The 22,330-nt window shown below is 39.4% G+C and overlaps 1 protein-coding gene across 1 annotated transcript; it reads left to right on the top strand.

The window, feature by feature from the left end:
- Window positions 1-7,827: 7,827 nt before the first annotated feature.
- On the top strand, window positions 7,828-20,643 carry zgc:113307 (uncharacterized protein LOC553753 homolog). Its single transcript, XM_038298040.1, has 5 exons — window positions 7,828-8,017; window positions 8,695-9,026; window positions 10,288-10,612; window positions 14,852-15,169; window positions 20,351-20,643. The coding sequence occupies exons 1-5, from the start codon at window positions 7,828-7,830 to the stop codon at window positions 20,500-20,502; spliced, it is 1,317 nt and encodes a 438-aa protein (XP_038153968.1). The 3' UTR covers window positions 20,503-20,643.
- The last annotated feature ends 1,687 nt before the right edge of the window (window positions 20,644-22,330 follow it).

Here is a 22,330-nt window from a genome sequence, read left to right as displayed (position 1 = left end):
ATCTAAGGTTATAGCAGCTTAACTATAGAGACAGCTAAGGAAAACCTGAACCACTCTAACTATAAGCTTTATCAAAACAGCTGTGTATTAGGCTTTGTCTTGCAAAATTGGCTAGGGAAAAACCTCAGAGAGTTTTATTTTTTCATCTACATAAAACTGTACTCTGCCTTTTCTTTTTCAATACATTCATGACATGATATTTTTATTATCTTTTTTCACTACAATACAGCTGAATGGTTTCAATAGCATATCTATACAACAATGAACAAATATAAAGATAGCAAAATCTGTTTAGCCTGATATGTTTCTGCATGTTTGACTCATCAGCTTGATGCGCAAGTTTGCTTTTCATGCAAACTTAAAACTTTTGCTCGTGAACAGACTCCCCAAATATCACGTTGCTGTGTCAGAGGTAACTCACTGTGAAGAACAACTGATAAATCAGGGCTATTCCACGAAATTTCCCACGTACTTTCTTGTTATTGCAAATTATTGTTCAGTGATTGACAAATGTTTTCAGCTTGGTCTAAAACCTAAGGAATCAGACTTAAAGTGATCAGTTATGTCACGAAACCTTAATTTTCCACACTATTTTTTGGTGCACTGTGAAATACAGGATTAGCATCTGTACAGCCCCTTTTCGTTTAATTGACAAAAAATATGCACAGTACATGGTGCAATTTTACTAACACAACCTAAGAGGACAGAAAAAAAAACATTTTTACAAACCTAAGAGAAAATTATTTATCACCTGCTTTGCATTATTTCTTATATCTAGTCAAACCCCACAAAGTGTCTAAACAGCAATTTTCAAATTCTGGACCTTTACTTCAAAGGCTATACACCAATCACTATAAAAACATAAAATTGTTGATCTTGGCTCGTAACTTTAATTAAAGGGACAGCCCAAGCAACCAACAGATTAATTGAAGGATCATCAAGTATTTAGGATTAGGGCACGTTACTCCTCCAATCATTGGCCCAGTTTGAGACACAGTCGGCAATCAAGGGCAAGGCAAGTTTATTTAGCAGCATTGTTGCCAGTAGAGACTGACACGGGAGTGGATTTTCACTCCTGTCCCGTCCCACTCCCACAGAAAAAAATGGTGTCCCGTCCCGATCCCGGGCCAGAGTAGAAATCTAAATCCTGTCCCGTCCCACTCCTGGTGAAATTACTCCCACTCCCATCCCGCTCCCATTCAGAATGACTCCCGCTCCTGCTCCACTCCCATTCTTGTTTTTGAGCGCGGGTGAAAAACTCAGAGCGGAAGCCCTGTTGGTTTTTGGGTTGTGTAGTTTTTTTGACTCGCATTATAGTGTAGGATTCAAGGAAAAAAACTACAAAATGGCGGCGCCAGTACGGGATTATTTTCTTTCTATTTTATTTAATTTTTTGGCATCGATCCTAGTTTCTTTTAGTTACTATCGGTTTGCTCCCGCTCCCGTCTGCTCCCGTTAATGTTTAATCCTGTACCGTCCCAATCACGTGATCGTTACTAATACTGACTCCCATCCCAGGGGAATCCCACGGGAATCCCGTGACCCGTGGGATTCCTGAAAAAATGTCAGTCTCTAGTTGCCACTGAAGATCCAAGTCTGAGTCCATCACTGCATCAAGATTTGGAGGCAATTTCTTTCCGTATATAGTTGTATTAACTGAAGCTGTTTGCTAATTATTCAAAGATTATTACTTCAATTTTGTTTGATTCAGCTAAGGGAAATTTTCACCCATCCATGCGGCAATTGATCAACAGTGTGTAATGCTACACTAAGGTCCAATATAACCCACAGAGTGGTTCACAGGGCAACAGTCATGCTTTTTTTTACTTTAAGGAATCTGGATTTACCGGACAGAATTCATACATGTGAGAACATGCAACCTCCATGCAGAAAAACCTGGAAATGAGAAGGATGACTTTTGTTTCTGTAAGGCAAAGGCATTTACCACCATACGCAAGCAACATTTTCTAGAGAGCATTATTATACCTGAAAGAATTCAAGTTTATTTTTATTTTCACATCTATATCAACAGATGCTGTTCTATTTTCTAAATAGTTGGATCATGGCACACATTATAGTTTAAAAAAAATTATAAATAAAGTCATATGATAAGAACCTAATTATTCTTTTCACCAATAATGATAAAATAAAAAGATCTCCTAGGTGTAATTCTGTCAAGTTTTCCTAGAGGGCACACTTTTTTTTTCTTCCAGTAACTCTTTTCATTAAAAAAAACTCTTCAGCTTTAAAGAGTGAAAAGAATCTGGAACAGATTTGCTCACTTTTGTGCAGATGTTCGAGAGAAGGTTCTTCCTTTTACACACACACACTTGCCCAGAGCACATAGTAAAACACATTCACACAGAATGGTCTCTTTGGCTCCCCAGGTACTCTGCGGCTTTTGTGCCTCCAAGCAGAAACACAAACTGTACACTCCTTTCATACACACACACACCCACGCAGTGTGAAAAACATTTGATTTCTAATTTAAACGTGCCTCTTTGATATCTAAAACAACAAAATTCCACTTGCCCCAGATGACTTCCTGAACTTAAAAAGGCTTTATGGGTGTATTTTTGTGAATCCTCACTAAACAAGCCAAGATGTTGGCACCAGTTATGTGAGTTTAACAGTTGCTGCATGGGGGGAAAGGAAGATGTGAGTGGATATAATGGAGGAGGTCTGGTGTCTGGGATGTGGGCAGTGTTTGGAAAGGAGGACTTCATCAGACAGTTGGCAAATAGTGCTGGAAGCTTGAAAACACACCACACAAACGTACACATACAACTCCCAGGGGTTCCAGTGAGGACTCAGGTTAACCTGTCTCTACTGTAGCGGCTGATCAAACAGGTAAGTGTCACTTATTGCTCTTCGTTTCTCGTCCGCCTCTGTTTCCTGTTTGTTTGAGGCTGGCTAAGCTGGAAATGATCACAGCTAGAATGCACACTTGTTACATTACAGTAAACTCTTTGCAGTGTTCTGAGAGAAACCGTTGCAAACATGTTAATCAAGTTCCTCATTATTCAAACCTGTCCTGCAAATTACGGCTGCATAAAAGAAACCATTTGTGTTTGAACAGCTGGGAACAGCTTTTCTTTTACTGTATTACTGTAAGCATCCATGCACTATTTCCTCTGGTGTATTTTCCATGCCTAAGTAGGTATGCTGATGAAGATTCTCAGTCATCCAGGTCATAGTCATTCCGTAAAAGTTCAAAAAATATCCACTCAGTGGATATTTTTTGAAGTAGGTACCTGTATACTGCAAAATCAAACAAGTATTAATGAGTTTTACCCTTTGCAGTTTTTTATAAAAAGAAAAAAAAAAGAAATAAAGATGGTTGAATTCAAAGTAACCTGCAAAGTTTGGCTCATATATGTGTATGAAAAGGTTTTTTAGTTGTGAAATCCTTTAATATTATCGATCGTACGATATGTCAACTGGTATCAAAGGGAATGTTTGTTAGCTTTAAGGAGGGAAGTCAGTGTCATTTGTGTCGCCTAGAGATGGGAATCAAAAATATCAATGATATTGATACAAAGTCGTTATAAACTTTTATTTCCTGGGCCCAGGCTGGGACCCAGGAAATAAACTTTGGATATGGGCCTCTACCTGTCAGGTTTCATTTTCCACACTCCCACCTAGTTTCATTTTAGCCTATTGAATTTTTATACCTCATACTTAAATTTACTGATCTGTTCATGTAGTTATGGGGAACCTAATCAAATATTGATCAAATATTTGGCAGTGGCCTAAAACGTAAATCTTTTTCTTCAGTAACCATCTCGGCTTCGTATGTTAAAGCTCATCAGGAAAGTCATGCAGATCACCTTACAAATAAGTTATTATGACTTACTGCCTTCTACAGTAGCAGCCATTCAAAATGGCCCTTCCCTGTCAAACACCAGCCTAATGGCAGCCCAATTCCCTGCAACTCCCAGAAAAATCCCCTCTAACGTCCAACCACTGAAGTGACCCCCTCCTTCTCCTGGGCGTGCATAGTTTTTTTACTCTGACCCCACCCCTTCGCTGAATTACAGAGTCTGACCAGGATATGAAGCTTCTCTTTAGTACTTAATGTCCACAAACCATGACAGAAAGAATATTTTAGCACAAAGATTGACGTTTAAAAAGGAACTATAGGGGACCACCAAAGGACCAGACAAGAAAAGTGGGGACGTTTTGAATGGCCACTACTGTACCAATTGTACGGCTAGAGATAAAATACATTAATGATGTCTTTGGTCTATAGTGTTAAGGTAGGGTGGAGGTTGGTTGAGGACACAAATGCATAGATGAGTTTTGCTGATTTATTTAAAGGAAAGAATGGCAACAGAAGCATAATTCCAAAAACGATACTAGAGAGAAACACACATGAGGAATAGGTAATGAAGGGAAAGCAGCACTGATTAACTGCAGAGATTATTATATATGGGAGACAGAACCAAGAGTGATTATCAGTTAATTGGGAGCAGGTATGGAAGAAGTAGCTAGAAAGGAGCCAATGGGAAATGAAAAGGGCAACAGGCGGCAACAAAGAGCAACCAGGCATAACAGGGCTTAACTGTAGCTAGAAAATAACTTAAACTAGACCAAGGATAAATAGCAGAAATGATATGTCTTGACAAAACAGAATAACATAAAATAAAGTACAACTGAGAACCAAAAATAAAAACTTGCAAAAGTGCGTAGTAGCAGATAATGACACGTGGTCCTTAAAGGAATAGTACACCCAAAACATGATTAGCCTTCATTTTCTACTCACCCCCATGCTGAACAACACCCTGGAGTACTTTTTTGATATCTCAAATGCATCTGGAGATCTGGGAGGCTTCTTGCTGTCTGCTGACATTCAAATAATGGAGGTGCCCAGCGCCCGAGGCAGAAAGGTCCATAAAAGTCCACAAAAAACGTTTCAATATTCCTCCATACTGCTCGTCCAATGTATTCCAAGTGTCCTGAGTGGGTAGCATCCAGAATTTACTCGAAACGAAGTCATTTAGAATGTTTTTAGAGCATAAACAGTAGTGTATAGGATTTCCTGAAAGCGCGCACCTGCGCGATCCCGACGCTACGGAAGCCGGCAGACCAAACCAGCGCATTCAGCTCGGCAAAGAACTCATGCTCTTCCTCAACACTGAAGTCCTCAGACATTTTTCTTTCGTTGTTTCTTTCTTTGCACAGGTAAACGGCACATTTCTTCTTCTACGCTTGCATTATTGGAAGAGCAGACGCTGAATGCGCACTTTCATCTGGTTTGGTCTGCCGGCTTCCGTAGCGTCGTGAACGCGCATGTGCGCGCTTTAAGGAAATCCTATACACTACTGTTTATGCTCTAAAAACATTCTAAATGACTTCGTTTCGAGTAAATTCTGGATGCTACCCACTCAGGAAATTTGGAATACATTGGACGAGAAGTATGGAGGAATATTGAAACGTTTTTGTGGACTTTTATGGACCTTTCTGTCTCGGACACCATAGACCTCCATTATTTGAATGTCAGCAGACAGCAAGAAGCCTCCCAGATCTCCAGATGCATTTGAGATATCAAAAAAGTACTCCAGAGTGTTGTTCAGCATGGGGGTGAGTAGAAAATGAAGGCTAATCATGTTTTGGGTGTACTATTCCTTTAAGTAAAATTGTGTATTTAATAATTACTCATTTTTAAAAATTATTAAGAAAACTATAATTTTGAAAAATAGATATACTTTGCTAATATGATACGTGGTTTACAGGTCAAATCAAAACAATGACTTATACAAATAGAAATATTTCCCCCAACATATTAAATTAAATTAAAATTGTGGCACTTTTTGCTTTCCATACTCGAGGCAGTCGCATTCAATCCTACTCATTGAATTTTCCATGTGTGACATGTTTAAATTTGAGCTCAAAATGTTATGTTCAAAGACTTTTATCAGCAATTCAGGTTCTACAGGAGGATTCTCTTTTTCATGATGGCCGTAACTCCATCCTGAACCTGGAGGAGCTCTGATGGACACACCTCATGTCAGCCCTAACCAAATCAGATCAACTTAGAAAAAGCACAGTTTCCTAATAATACTGGGAGGGATTGCCTTTGAGTCAATGAGTCGCTGCATTCAACTGGTTTCCCTTAGATAGAAAACTTTAAATCAATTTGACTGGATGATCTAGTGAACTGTAAAGTGCCTTGAGATGACATGTGTTGTGAATTGGTGCAATATAAATAAACTGAATTGATTTGAATTACTGTACAACAGTTTGGTGAAACATTAAGAGGTGTCCAGTCAATAGTTATACCAGGTTCGCACTGAACAACGTAATTCTGCTGTCCTTCCCCTATGCAGCTGCAGTGTTGGTGAGCAGAAAGTCAGTCACACAGAAAGGTGCAACCAGACTGTCCCTTACTGTTAAAATTATGCTAAAACTAAACCCTCTGTTTCTGTTTAGCTGTCATGTTTTCACAAGTCAAGTGAGTGTGGCAGCTTTTCTCTTTCTGGCACCTGGCTTTCCCTATTTGGCATGGTAAATTCAGGAGCTCAATACAGAGACCGCTGTGATGTCCAGCCAAGCTTCTGCTCTGCAGCTGCAGCATTAAACTAACAGATAGTCATGCGGCTGAATTCAGAACAACTAATGCAAATGCTGGTAAATAACCATTACACTGATGTAGCATTGCAATAGAGGTTCTAATTAAAGTGTTCCTCATCTGTGAGATAAGTCATATTTTTAAAATGTTGGCTCTTTACAAGCTCACCTCTAAATGGGTTCAACATCAGAAGGGTGACAGTAGGGCAGGAGGGTTGCCTGTTCACACCTTACCTCCGTCCAGCTTAGTCTTTGTGTCTTCTGGGAAGACTCCTCCTCCCCCACATTGCCTCCCATGGCGGTCGGAGGCATGATGGCCCCTGTGTACTGCAGCCCCGCATTTGTCAGTGTGCCATAGGGCAGCTGTGCCTACAGTGTATGAATGGGGGACTGACTGAACATAATATAAAATGCTTGGGAGTTCTTCGACATGAAAAGGTGCTATAGAAGCACAGGCCACTTGCCACAACTTCAGCTTCTTTTTCAGTTATGTTGTGCTATGAGTGTTTCACTGCCACATCTGCACATCTAAGCACTGAAATTTAGCTAATTCTTTCTGAAATGTGTCCCCTCCCCCCAACAAATTCAAAGACCCTCCAAATGGGATGCATACCGCCTGTTATTATTGACCTTTAAGTCAACTAACAATGGTTTAGAGTTTTATTAGGCCATTCCATCAAACAATATGCCCTTGCTTTATACTGCATTTATAGATGTTCTGATGAAAGGTATCAATAATAATACAAAATTTATAAATATATAAAATTATAATGCACTTAACATTTTAAATAAAATCTCAAAGTGCTATAGAAGGAGGTTAAAAATAGTTCACAATGTATAATAAATACAAAAACACAATAAAACTCCATAAGAATAAAATTGAGACCTTAAGTATTACAAGGCCTTTTTAAATAAGAATGTTTTCAGGTGCTTTTTTGAACACCTCCACAGTTTTTGGGGCCCTGAGGTTCTCTGGGAGGACATCCTATAGATGTTGGGCGACTGCCTGGAAGGCCCTTTCTCCCATAGTGGAGATTTGGTCCTGGGTTGGTGCAGGAAGTAGGTAGAAGTGGAGGAGCAGATGTTTCATGGGTTGGTGTGCGGGTTAAGGAGATCACTGAGGTAGGTAGGGCCAGTTCCATGTATGCAATGATGGGTGAGGAGACAGATTTTCTAGCGGGTGCTGTGTTGAATCAGCAGCCAGTCCCTTGATTTCAGCAGCGGGGTGATGTGGACCCGGGCAGCACAATTTTGAATATGCGGGAGCTTTTGCAGGCTCCTGATAGCGATCCAGATGAGAAGGGCATTTCAGTAATCCAACTTGGAGGAGATAAAAGCATGGATCAACTTCTCACCATCCGGTTGGGAGAGGGAAGAACGAAATTTGCCGATGTTTTTAAGATGGAGGAAGGAAACCTTATAGAGGTGGCGGACATGGGTGTGAAACGTGAGAATTTGAGGCAAGTTTGACTCAAAGGTTTGTAACACAGGTGAACAGAGGACTGTGATGGCCAAGAATTGGTATACTGGTGAGGAAGGAGGACTGGGTTTGATGTGGGGTGCCGATCAGGATGGCTTTGGATTTGATGCTGTTTAATTGAGGGAATGTGTCAGACATCCATGCCCTTATCTCCTCCACGCAGACCAGAAATGCAAAAGGTTAAGGCTGAGGGTAGTGGGGAGTCCATTTTTGTGTATAATTGTGTATCGTCTGCATAGTAGTGGAATGAAACCTTGTGTTTATGGATGATAAACGAAAAGGTACATTGTGTGCTCATTATTGAGCCATTTGCAGCCTCTTACAGCTTCTGTTTCATGCTTGACCTTTATTTAGTAACACTCAGCTTTTCAACATTTCTGGCTAGCTGAAGAAATGCCTTTTTAAAAGCTTAATGCTACCTCAACTATGTGTACCTATAGGAGTAGTTTTCAGATTGAAGTGAACTTCCTGCAGTTTAAATTAAGCTCTAAGCACTGTGACATCAGTTAAGCTGCAACTTTGCAAATTGCCCAAAGCACAGCACACTATCCTTTCTGAATACTGCACATGCGCTTCTCTGGGATTGGTGGAAATTGTTCACTATCTTGGTCAAAAAGTCATGTTCTCTTTTGATTCTTTAACAGAATTGTGCATCTCATACTCTGGCTCCATGGCTCTCTGGCTCTGTGGTGTGTTGGTGCTGTTCTGTGCCTCTGATGCTGCCCAGGCCATGTTAGTCACCGACATGGACTATGGAGGCATTCCTCTGTGGATAAACCGCCTGCTTGGTGAGCCCAGCGTTTTAAGTCTCCAGGGAAGGATGGACCCGGCCTGGTTTCGGGCCAACAACCCCCAGTTCTGTCCTGAGCAGTGTGTGTGTCCAATCCAGTGGCCAACATCGCTCTACTGTGACAACATAGCTCTCGAACACATCCCTGAAGGACTGCCACCAAGAACCCAATACTTGTTTCTACAGGTAGAAAAAAATTATATTTCTGCGGTTATTTTATTTTTGTCTTTCAATCTTTGCAACTGTTTCAAAATAGCATCATTTGGTAAAACAGGCCATGGCTCTGTTCAACAGACGAGGGCTAAGTGCTTCCATTATAATTCTGTATTCACATAACTACAAACAGGCAGAAAGGTTGATGTTTCCTCAAACATTTTTGCAGTTTAATCCTGTCAGGGTTAGTTTTTCCAGAGGTGTATAGTAATATCTGTACTTTACCGGGTATTTTTTAGGCTTAGACTTTTACTGAAATTTTGTTAAATTAGACCCAAAAGCTGGACCTTTACTTCTTTACTTAAAAAAAGAGATATATTCACTCACACAAAAGTAAAATATGTGCTGAATTTATCATGAAATGTTCTGTTTATGTGATTAAGAAGTCTACTGTGTTCATCCTGGTCCACACTTCATACTGCTCGGTGCTAAAAACGCAACACATTGTAGGTTTATTATTCAACAGTTGTCCTCAGAGCTACAAAAAAAACAAAAAAAACAAGTCATAGCTAAACCATTCTGCATGCTGGTGGTAAAAAAAGGAGTAATATTTCTTGTTTTGATTATTATTGTTGTTATTTTACAAAATGCATTTTTGGAAGCTTTCATCGTATTCTTACAGAAGGCATATTTGGCACAGTTTGGTGACATTTATGGATAAATGTGCCAAAATGGCCTCTCCGCCTAAGAAATTTCTCACTAATACCATTCTAAAATAAATATGATTCATCTGATTGAGTCCAAATTTGGTATATTTTTACACAACATTTAGATTTGAAAGTCTGTACTACTTTTTTGTGCTATAAATAATATTTTGGTAGTGTTTTGCAATGTTTATTTCAAAGAAAATTTTGGCGAGGTTCAAAAAATGCAAAATATTTTGTATTTTGTCCCTAATATTTCAGGCAGGGTCAAAGCTACAATGGTGCTGACACCAGAAAACCATTCTATGACATCTTACCTTTACAGACGTACCAGAAGTTTCTTCTTAAATCTAATAGCTTTGAGGCTATAAGTTATTTACTTTTGTGTGTTTTTGTCAGGCAGAAATTTATTTATACCCCCTTAGGGTGTAAGAGGTTAATAAAAGATCTTCGCTGGGATTTAAAGCACTTACTTCCTGAAATGCCACAATGTTTTCTATGGAAGTTTGTACAGGCATCTTTATTTTCACATTTTTTACTATAACAAATAAAACCTAACATATGTAGAGTTGTGTTTTCCTTGTTCTCAGGCCAACAACATCTCATCTCTGTCCTCCTCCATCCTGGCTAATATTACCGGTCTGCGCTGGCTGATCATCGACAATAATCAGCTCAAGAGTGAAAACCTGGAGATAGGATCCCTGGAGAACCAGAAAGACCTGCGCTACTTTTTTGCAAACAACAACCACCTGACTTCAGTGCCTAACGGTCTACCGGCCGGGCTCAAACAGCTGCGACTGGCCAACAACCTTATCAGCAGCATCAGCCCAGGAGCGTTTCAGAACCTGGAATATCTATCGGTGCTGTTACTGCAGGGGAACAGACTGCAGACCATCACAGAGGCAGACCTCAAAGGTGATGGGATTTGTCATGTGTTCTTAAATCTGGAAGAGAAACTGAACAATCCCATGTGGTAGTTTTATATAGAAACCTTCCTAAGACCAAATTTATCATAAAACTATTTTACAGTTTTTTTTCTCCTTTGGTTTTGGTAATTTCTTAGAAAAGAAATTACATTCTCCAAATAACATGAACAAACCTCCATTCCTCTTGGCAACTCTTACGGACAGAATTGGATTTCTCATTCTGTTTGTCGTATTTTCAATATCTCTACACATGCTTAGAGTAAAAAAAAAGTCAGTAAAAAGCTTATGGAAAATGAAGAACAAGGGGACTTTAGATACAAAACATACGGTAAACTTGTTCCCTGTCCTACGTTGTGACCAATGAGCTGACAACATATATAAAAAGGTCCAGAATCCCCTCATCCCATTGGTCGAGGCAAGTGTTGCTCACAGAAAAGATAGCGGGAGACAACAGAGCAGTATAGGGGACGAACTGAGTAATTTAAATGCAGCAATGCTTTACTCAGCTTTACTCTGCAGCACTCAAAGATAAACAACTCCTCGCTGCTGCAAGAGCTCAGAAGAAATACAAGTGGAAAAAGCAGGCTATCGCCACATAATGTGGCGTTGAGCTAATTTTTTTTTTCTGGTTTACAACTGTAGCTACAGTCATTGCATTTAAGGCATAAATATATTTACAAGCTTGCACAAGTTTGCTGTTGCACCAAAAATAGGCAATATTTATTTATTGTTTTATTTTCATTTTTATAGCTTGCAATTAAGGAGGACAGGCTTATGTTTAAGATACTTTTATTATTCAGAAAAGTTTGTTATTTTGTATTAAAGTAAATTGCTGGTTAATAATTGGTTTTCCATACATTCATGTCACTTAAAAATATGCATCAAATTAAATGCAGGTTTGAGTCAAACAGTTAAAAAAAAATAATTTCACACAGGAGCGGTAAAGGCAATCAGGTCAGCTGGCACGCATATGATGTGACCCTTTTTTTTCAGGGAGTTGGCAACCCTAATGTTGGCAAATAATTGAGTACATGTAGCCTGCTATTAGCATAGTTAGCCTGCATTTAGCACATCTCTCAAAGGAAAAAGTTCTGCTGATGTAAACTTTTTTGTTGAGTCTCTGTCTAATGGTTTTTCTCTCACAAACATATCAGCGTATTTTCATTATCTGAGTCATTTCATGAACAATAATCTGTTTGATTCTCTTAATCAAGAGCATGATGTCATGAATACCACATATGAATCTCTAAGGACGTTTGATAAATTGATTCATTGAATTGATGAATTGATTGACAGGTGACACTAGAACTTGACTAATTAAAAGAGAGATTTTGAAACTCAGACAACCAGTCAAATACAGTGTTTATTTATCTGACAGGTGCAGTGCATCATTATGAAGACAAAAATAGAGATTTAGAGCTTTATAAAGACTGATTAAGTTTCTGAACATGGAGGCACCTGACCACATAAGTGAACAAGGGGAACTGCACGCTCAGGCAAGAGGAAGTAGAGGGGGAGGAGTAAGGGTAGAATAGAATAGGGGTGTGGTGGTAGAATAGGGGACGAGAGTTTTAGGGGTGATTTAGACATGCACACCATTTTTACCCAAGATGCATTGCAGGGGAGAGTATCTGCTGTAATTATAATGAGAATATGTTGCCGAATAGCAACAGGTGGATGGTCAGCAGACCCAGGAGGATTCTGCCTTACATAAGAGAGGCAACAACCCACACAGATGGTCGGAGGCAAGGAGGATGATGATGGTGGAGGATGACGATGGTGGTCAGGGGGCTGAAGATGGTGGTCATCGGGGTGGAAATGGTGGTCAGGGGAATGAAGATGGTGGAGGATGGCGATGGTGGTCAAGGGAATAAAGATGGTGGTCATTGGGATGAAGAAGTTGGTCAGGAGGATGAAGATGGTGGTCAGGAGGATAGCGATGGTGGTCAGGAGGATGAAGATGGTGGTCAGGAGGACAGCGATGGTGGTCATTGGGATAAAGATGGTGGTCAGGAGGATGGAGATGGTGATCAGGGGGATCAAGATGTCATCAGGAGGATGACAATGGTGGAGGATGGCGATGGTGGTCAAGGGAATGAAGATGGTGGTCATTGGGATGACGAAGTTGGTCAGGAGGATGAAGATGGTGGTCAGGAGGATAGCGATGGTGGTCATTGGGATGAAGATGGTGGTCAGGAGGATGGAGATGGTGATCAGGGGGATCAAGATGTCGTCAGGAGGATGACAATGGTGGAGGATAGAGATGGTGGTCAAGGGAATGAAGATGGTGGTCATTGGGATGAAGAAGTTGGTCAGGAGGATGAAGATGGTGGTCAGGAGGATAGTGATGATGGTCAGGAGGATGAAGATGGTGGTCAGGAGGATAGCGATGGTGGTCAGGAGGATGAAGATGGTGGTCAGGGGAATGAAGATGTCGTCAGGAGGATGGCCATGGTGGTCAGGAGGATGATGATGGTGGTCAGGGGAATGAAGATGTCGTCAGGAGGATGACAACGGTGGTTAGGGGAATGAAGATGTCGTCAGGAGGATGACGATGGTGGTTAGGGGAATGAAGATGGGGTCATTGGGATGAAGAAGGTGGTCAGGAGGATGAAGATGGTGGTCAGGAGGATGAAGATGGTGGTCAGGGGAATGAAGATGGTGGTCAGGGGAATGAAGATGGTGGTCAGGACGATGACGATGGTTGTGGATGACGATGAAGGTCAGGAGGATGACAATGGTGGTCAGGAAGATGATGATGGTGGCCAGGGGGGTGAAGACGGATGTCAGGAGGATGACGACCCTCTAGTATGACGACCGTGTAGGAAGATGATGGTGGTCAAGAGGATGAAGATAGTGGTCAGAGGCATGAACATGGTGGTCAGGAGGATGGTGAGGGTGGTCAGGGGATTAAAGACGGATGTCAGGGGGATGACGATGGTGGTCAGGAGGATGATGATGTGGTCAGGAGGATAAAGAGTGTGGTCAGGGGTATGACGATAGTGGAGGATGGCGATGGTGGTAGAAGGAAAAGTTTTTAGATTTGGAAGAGATATGAGCTTTTGCAAGTTAACTATTGTGTTTTGCTAAACTGTAAAACTGTTTTGAAAAATGATCTGCAAGTTTTTAGAATGTAATTTCTGTTTCAAGATATGAGCCAAACCATGAGATAAACTGTAAATAGAAGAATACGTTTTCCGTTTATCTTATAGTTAAAAAACAAATATCAGAAAGTCTGAGAGAAGATGAGGTTTTAAATATTGGCAGAAAATGGTCTGACAGAACCTTTAAACAGATGTACATCTTAAAAATACTATACTATCCCTTTATAGCTTTCTGTAGCAGCTGTATGGAGGGAATGTTGTTGTATAATTGTTGCAGGAAAATAACATGTTGTGTAAATGGAAATATGAAGAAAATGCAATCAAGAAATGGAACTCCTAAGAGAAAAAAGGTTTAAATTTAAATTTTTTTTCAATCTTTATTTTCCTATTTGTTTTACAGGTTTTATTTTTTTAATTCCAGTTTTTCAACTGGAGTTTTATGAATTTCATTCTTTTTAAATTGTCTTTTTCTGATCACATTATCTTCACTTCAATACCAATACTCCAATACCAATGCTCCTGACAAATAAAAATGTTGTTGCTAGCGTCCATTCTGACCAATCGAAATGCGGCTTTGCTCCCCAGATGAGGGGAAAGCCCGCCCCAAGGAGTGAAGAGTGAAATGTGATCTGTAAAACCCAGTTTGAAAAGAATGTAACATGTACAAAAATACAAAAATAACAAAAATACGTAAGTACAATAAAAAAAATTAAAAGACTAGAAGATTAATTTGAAAAAAAATATTATGAAAAAAATAAAACATTTTTAAAATGCATTACATTTTAAATAGAAAAAAATACTTATTTTAAACAATTTTTTATAAAATTTAATAAAAAAAAGTGATTAAAACAGCAAGTTACTCTGCAAACATTTTTAGATTAAGGCTTTTCTTTTTCTGGATCAAGTTTTACTTTTCAAATTTCCAATTACAAAAAATGTTCTTTTCTTGCAACATTAATGGGAAAAAACTCCTCCCATGCAGCTGCTAATGTGTGCAGGAAACACCCACAAATGAAATCCATTTGTTTTAAATCTGCTCTCTCTGCTTATCACTGTAACCAAACCCCTATGGTCTGGATTTACCCTTGCACAGGCGTCACAATGTTTTCCTTGTGTTCTTACAGGTCTGGTCAGGCTGAATCTGTTAGACGTCAGCGGAAATCTGTTCTCATCTGTCCCCAGGCATTTACCTCCCTCAGTCCAGCAGCTCTATTTGTCCAATAATTCCTTCTCCAGTCTGGATGAGGACAGTTTTGAGGGTTTTCTAGACCTGAAGTATCTGCGTCTCAGCCGCTGTGGCCTGCAGAGCGTCAGCATCCACCCTCAGGCATTTAACCACTCCAGCCTGGTGGAGCTGGACCTCTCTTACAACAAGCTGACCACCATCCCCACTGTTCCAACAACACTCCAATACCTCTACCTGGAGGCCAATAAAATTAAAGGTGATGTACTAACTCTTTTAAAGTCATAGGGAAGTCATATTTAAATGTCAAATCATTCTGGCTTGAACATGTATATAAATGTTTATCAAATCATATTGCCCTAAAATGTAAAAAATGTATATAATTTTTTTTATTTTATATATATATATATATTATGCAGGCCAGTTAGTTATACGTCAGCCTGAACACCTAAATTTGCCCAGTCATACATCAACTTTCATCTTACAATTCATATGTCGCAGCTAATATACGCAACGGTTTAAATAAGAAGTAATAATCATTTCCTTTCCCATTGTCTTCCGGGGTTCATGGGGGATGGACGTCTGTGTCTTCGGCAGGCATAGAGATAACAGAACTGGCAGCGTTGCGAGGCAAGGGCTCAAACATGTACGGCTGTAAGCCTTCTACACCAAACCAAGCTTCTGCCGCCCTGGCGTCCTCTTCCACAACATCTTCATCCCCGCTTTCCTCCTCTAAATAAAAAATGGATGACGGAGGAGACTCATCCACGACCTCCGACACTAAACTCTCCTCCTCTTGCATGTTTCCTCTGTCCATAGCGTTCCTTGACAGTGTTGTTTCTAAGTCACCAATTTAGTGCTACTTGGTCCCAATGGAATTTCCCATTGGGAACCTACTAGCACTAAGTTGCTAACTGGTTAGCAAGATGCTTCCAACATACTGGCCACAGTCAAAAAGCTTGCAAGCCGTCCGCCAAAATCATCCCGCCTTCTTGATAAACCAAGATGGCCAATGACATTCACTTTATTCACTTGTGTAAAGTCGTGCACCATTCGGGAGAATTTGGTAATTCCGCTTCCCAACGAATTTCAAAAGTCATGAGTGTAGAAACTTTCACACACATTCTTTATTAAAGGCTTTGATTAAAGTTTTGACCAAAAGAGATCATTCTAATACTGAGCCTCATTAAAACATATGAAGGTCTCATTGTTTTATATGGACATAGGAGTAGTTTGGGCAGCACAGGGAGAGGGCGAGCTGCATTAGAGGAGAGAGTCATTAGGAGAAAAGACGTAAGAAGAGGGTGGAGAACAGGAGACAACTGTGTAGATATATGTTGATTGAATGTAGGAGAAACTAGGTTAGGAGCAGGAGTGTGAGAACATCTGGGACATATTGAGGGGTGGGAGCACCAGATGGAGTAGAGGCTGTAACTGCTCCCCTCTTTAGTCTCACATTTGTTGTTTTTTTATGTCCGTCTGCTCCTAATCACTCTTGATAAAATGACGCTGCAGGACTTTCCAGGAGTCACACAGAGCTTTAAAATAAGAGCTACAGTGCCCTGCAGAAATATCAGCTTCAGTTGAATTTTTACACATTGTTGTTGCGTTAGGATTGCATGCAGACAACACAAAGTAGGAGATTACTGTAAACAAAACAAAACCTAATTCGATTTTAAGAAGGGTAGTAGGTGTAGAAGTGTGTAGATATAGTCAACTCGCTTTGGTGTGATTACTCTGAATAAAATCCCTCAAAAGTTACCTTTTTAAAAATAGAGTCAACTAAAATGAAGGCATAATACACTGGAAAAAATCTAAATCTAGCTAAGCCATTTTTTCGTAAAATAAGTGTATTTGTTGTTGGATTGAGGAGGTAAAAGAGACATTTTGCCAATGGAACAAGACAATTTGCACTTTAAATAAGAAAACTCAATTGCATTGTCTTATTTCAAGTGCATATTATTTAATTATCTTATTTTAAGAGTAAAAATACTCATTATATATTTAGCTACTCAAATTAAGGTTAAATTCACTTAATCTAAGAAATGTTTACTTATTTCTTGATCGTTTTTTTCCAGTGTCTAGGAGTTGGTTGCAGTATTATATGCACTACTGGCAGAATTCTGACCTCATACAATTATCTCTAAAAAAACAAACAGAATATCATTAATTTAATTTGTCATAGATTTACGATAGATATATTGAAATATTTTAATTCTTTTTATAATTTGATAACAATGTCTTACAGATAATAAAAACATGTAAATATCACTTAACAAACACCAGCACAGCATCCCTGAACCTCTGTGATCTCTAAGTTTGGGTCAGCAGGCTATAAAATATGTGATGACTGCTGACTGGACAGGTATCCAAGAAACAATCAGTGAAATTTTTTTTACTAACAATGATTTCTAAAGAAGGTTGCTCACAGATGCTGTATCCAAACCTTACTGAAAGTTAAGTGGAAGGAAAAAGTGTAAAGTTTGTACTTCAATTCAATTCAGTTTATTTCTATAGCATTAATTCACAACACGTCATCTTAAGGCACTTTACAGTTCACCAGATAATCCAGTCAGATTGATTCAAAGTTTCTATCTAAGGAAAACCAGTTGATTGCATCGACTCATCGACTCAAAGGCAATGCCTCACACTAAGCATGCTTGTAGCGACAGTGGAGAGGAAAACCTCCCTTTTAACAGGAAGAAACCTCCAGCAGAACCAGGCTTAGTGTGAGCGGCCATCTGCTGAGGCTGACTGGGGTTCAAGGAGACAGAAGCAGAGATACAAAAGGCGACTATAAAAGGCGGCCCCGTTTTCATTTAGACATAAGTGACCCAAATCTGGAGGAAGAGATGATGAGGCACAGAATCCACAGTGCTTGGAGTCAAATGTGAATTTTCCACAGTGGTGATTTTAGATGCTGTGTCATCTGTTGATGCCAGTCCACTGTGTTTTCTGGGGTGCACAGCCAAAAGTCTACCAGACTTGGACCACTTCTGGCTTCCTTCGACTGTCAACCTTTACGAAGATGCTAATTTAATTTTCCAGCAGGATCTGCTACTGGCCCACACTGCTATACAGTAGCATGCATTCAAAATGGCCATCCTTTTACTGAATTACAGGGTCTGACCAGAAGACCACAAATAATGACAAAAATTATATTTTACATGTTTAAAAAGGAATTGTACGGGACTTTCAAAGGACCAGCCAAGGGCCCATCAAGGAAAGTGGGGAAATTTTGAATGTCTACTACTGTAGGTACCAGAAGCTTTCTCATTAAACATGGAGTTACTGTGCTTTATGGATGAGCAAATTTGGCTGACCTGAACCCAGGAGATAGTCTATAGAGAATTGTCAAAAGGAAACAAAGAGACACATAGCAAAGAGTTCAACAGATAGAGAACGATCTGTACAGCATCTCCCCAGATGGAGCCAAAGTTTGAACTAATACAAAGAATGTATCCCTTTTATTCACTCTCCTCTCAGCCTTCATGTTCCTGACCACACGCTCCAAAGCAGACACCTACTTCCTTGGTCAAACAGAGCTGTCTGTTCCAAGGATCGCCCGGTTTACAAGTTTACAACCCTCAGTGGATCAGCATCTAGAGGACATCTGGTCTGCTCCTTTATCTACGTAGCAGATAACATCCTTACGTTAAATATCAAAGCCCTTAGTGAATACCATATAGAGGATGCCTGTTCTTAGAACGATTTAAAAAATATAAAATATCTTGACCACATTTCTCCCCACAGTTAGCATAATTGATGTATTTGTTTGTTGTTTTGTTTGTACTTTGCTCTCTCTATTTTATATAGTTGCAACATTTATCCTTTTGTAAGGTTTCATTGAATTTTTGATTTCTCTAACTTTCATTACCCTAAATTCATTATCATCAAATTGCAATAATAAAGGCCTAATATATTTGGGGGGACTGAATATATATGAGATGGAGGGTCAGCAGTGCGCTTGTGCTCTGAGAAGGCTGCAAGTACCTGGTTCGATTCCCACAGCCTGTCCTCTGGGTCTCGGAGCAAGACCCTTAACATCCAGCGTGCCATTGTGCGGCGCCCCCCCCCCGGGCAGCCACTGCTCCCCAAGGAGATCATTTAAATGTAGAAGTAAAATTCTGCAGTGTGAGATCAATACAGTTCAATTACTACTATTTCATTTCATGGGTAATTAATATATATATGTGTTTCAGTTTCTTAAATCAAATAAGACATTTTTTAAACAATAATCCGTTTGTTTTTCATGTACCTGTATGTAATGAATTCAGGACAGATCACCAGTCCATCAGAAAGACACAACCTCAAAGCTCTTGTTTTTTAATCTAATCTAGTAAAAAACTGTAAGACTTTATTCTAAGGAGCAGAGATGGGAAGTAACGAAGTACAAATACTTCGTTACTGTACTCAAGTAGATTTTTCTGATATTTTTACTTTACTTTACTACTTATTTTTATGGCGACTTTTTACTTCTACTCCTTACATTTTTACACAAATATCTGTACTTTCTACTCCTTACATTTTAAAAAATTGGCTCGTTACTTTAGTTTTGAATCATTTCAATGGAGTTACCGTTATTATTTTTCACGTCATCAGTACCAAATTCAATCTAATTGGATAGGGAATCTACGTTGCATTTGACGCACCACTACAAGATGAATCGACAGATTCGGCGGTATTCATTCGCGGCAAATCATTGCAGCTTGGTGGCAGTGGTGTTAGCATACTGTAGTAGTATGGACAACGAGATAATTGAAAATGAACACAGCGGAGATCTAGTCATATTGGCAGACATCCATGTAGGCAACGGCATGAAAAAATTGGTTTCTACTTTTACTTTTATACTTTAAGTAAATTTACAAGCCTGTACTTTGTTACTTTTACTTGAGTAAAGAAGTTTAATCAGTACTTCCACTTTTACCAGAGTATTTTTTAACACAAGTATCTGTACTTTTACTCAAGTACGGAAAGTGAGTACTTTTGCCATCTCTGCTAAGGAGACAGACAGTCTCAGCAGAGAAAACAGAAAATGTAACCCCACTGCATAATAACCTAAAGGCTACCGCAGTTGTTACTAACTGTAGCAGACAGTGTGGGCTGGTACGAGATCTGTAGTGAGTAAAAAAACATTGTGTTGAGTAGTTTCCATTGCCGCTGTTTTTTACCTCTGCACCTGTGAGACCTCTAATGGTAAATGCAGACTCTGTGACGGAAGGATCAGACTGAAGAAGGTATTTTGTACAGACAAATTGCATAATGTGTCTGAGTCACTCCATCTTAGGAAGTCACATTTGAAAAAAGAAACGCTGCAGAGTAAAACTGATGCTCTGTGGAATATCAACCATACGCTGACAGATCACAGGCTGTCGCCTTGGGGGATAATAACTCTCAAAATATAAATATTCATCTCAATAATGCCGTCTGTTCTCCACAGAGTTCAACGTGACCAGTTTCTGCAGAGAGGTGGGGCCTCTGTCCTACTCCAGAATGAAAATCCTACGGCTGGATGGAAATGAAATGACATACCACCAGCTGCCCCCTGACTGGGTTTACTGTCTCCGAGTGCTTCTGAGAATATTCATCTGACTCTAAGAAATAGTAAAACAGATGTATAGCATTTCCTGCTCCAAACTGGTGCTACAAGAAAAAAACATGACAAAACACCTCAGCTTTTGATTGTCCAGTTCATTGTTTGTGTTCTTTGCATTAAAGCTTGAAATCAATGAAGAGCTGTGATTTACATTGTTTTCACTACTTGGAAAAATACAAACAAACTTTTTTAAAATTTGAAAAGTAACATTTAGCCCAATATTGTTTTAGAATCAAGCAAAAACTGGTGCTCATAACATCGCTCATATTACTTAGATCCCATTTCTTTTCAAGGTGTGCTACTGCAGGGTTAGACATCTGTAATGTGTTACTGGATAATAGGATTGGCAAACTTTCTATTCTGAAATTACTGACTCATGTGTTCTGACTGCAAGGGTGTTTGAATAGCACGCGCTTACATATGGAGCCCAGAGAGACGAATAAATAAACCTAAGAATAGGACAGAATTGATCTATAGTAAAGAAAGTTGTAGATATTGGATTAACAACAGATTATTTCAAAACACATTAATAGGTAGAGATGACGTCAGCATTTTTTTCGTCTTAAAGGAATAGTACACCCAAAACATGATTAGCCTTCATTTTCTACTCACCCCCATGCTGAACAACACTCTGGAGTACTTTTTTGTTATCTCAGATGCATCTGGAGATCTGGGAGGCTTCTTGCTGTCTGCTGACATTCAAATAATGGAGGTCTATGGCGCCCGAGGCAGAAAGGTCCATAAAAGTCCACAAAAAAACGTGTCAATATTCCTCCATACTGCTCGTCCAATGTATTCCAAGTTTCCTGAGTGGGTAGCATCCAGAATTTACTCGAAACGAAGTCATTTAGAATGATTTTAGAGAATAAACAGTAGTGTATAGGATTTCCTGAAAGCGCGAACATGCGCGATCACGACGCTACGAAAGCCGGCAGACCAAACCAGATGAAAGTGCGCATTCAGCGTCTGCTCTGCCAATAATGCAAGCGTAGAAGAAGAAATGTACCGTTTACCTGTGCAAAGAAAGAAACAACACACAAAAATGAAAAATGTCTGAGGACTTCAGTGTTGAGGAAGAGCATGAGTTCTTTGCCGAGCTGAATGCGCCGGCTTCTGTAGCGTCGGGATCGCGCACGTGCGCGCTTTCAGGAAATCCTATACACTACTGTTTATGCTCTAAAAACATTCTAAATGACTTTGTTTCGAGTAAATTCTGGATGCTACCCACTCAGGAAACTTGGAATACATTGGACGAGCAGTATGGAGGAATATTGAAACGTTTTTTGTGGACTTTAATGGACCTTTCTGCCTCGGGCACCATGGACCTCCATTATTTGAATGTCAGCAGACAGCAAGAAGCCTCCCAGATCTCCAGATGCATTTGAGATATCAAAAAAGTACTCCAGAGTGTTGTTCAGCATGGGGGTGAGTAGAAAATGAAGGCTAATCATGTTTTGGGTGTACTATTCCTTTAAGCAATTAAAAATCAGCAGGGTCCAAATAAAGAAAATCATCAAAGGTCCGGAGACATTTTTGATTATAATCCGTTCCTTTAAACAGAATGTAACACTGAAACAAAATGAGGTTTTTATGCATTCATGTTATACATTGAATTTTTAAATTAAAAACTATTAAAAAATTTTTTTTTTAACATTTTTCCATTTTAAAATCTAAAGTGTTTTTTGAAGTAGATAACAACAATCATTTAGTTTGATATATAGACAATTTCCTGATTCACATATTTTATAAAACACCTGAATTGAGAGTTTTTTTTATTTTTTTATTTTCTTTATTTTTATGGCTTAATGGGAGAAGTCGGCTTTA

Source organism: Cyprinodon tularosa, unplaced genomic scaffold (genome assembly GCF_016077235.1).
Source record: "Cyprinodon tularosa strain WSP-4 unplaced genomic scaffold, ASM1607723v1 ctg40, whole genome shotgun sequence".
NCBI lineage: Eukaryota > Metazoa > Chordata > Actinopteri > Cyprinodontiformes > Cyprinodontidae > Cyprinodon > Cyprinodon tularosa.
Note: the sequence above shows the minus strand (reverse complement) of the source record. Positions and strands in the feature narration are given on the sequence as shown.

Excerpts from the sequence above, each read along its gene's own strand:
- zgc:113307 (XM_038298040.1), top strand. The coding sequence starts at position 7,828 with ATGCGGGAGCTTTTGCAGGCTCCTGATAGCGATCCAGATGAGAAGGGC. Across the intron at positions 8,018-8,694 it reads GGCGGACATGGGTGTGAAAC|AATTGTGCATCTCATACTCT; the intron begins GTGAGAATTTGA and ends ATTCTTTAACAG. Across the intron at positions 9,027-10,287 it reads CCCAATACTTGTTTCTACAG|GCCAACAACATCTCATCTCT; the intron begins GTAGAAAAAAAT and ends CCTTGTTCTCAG.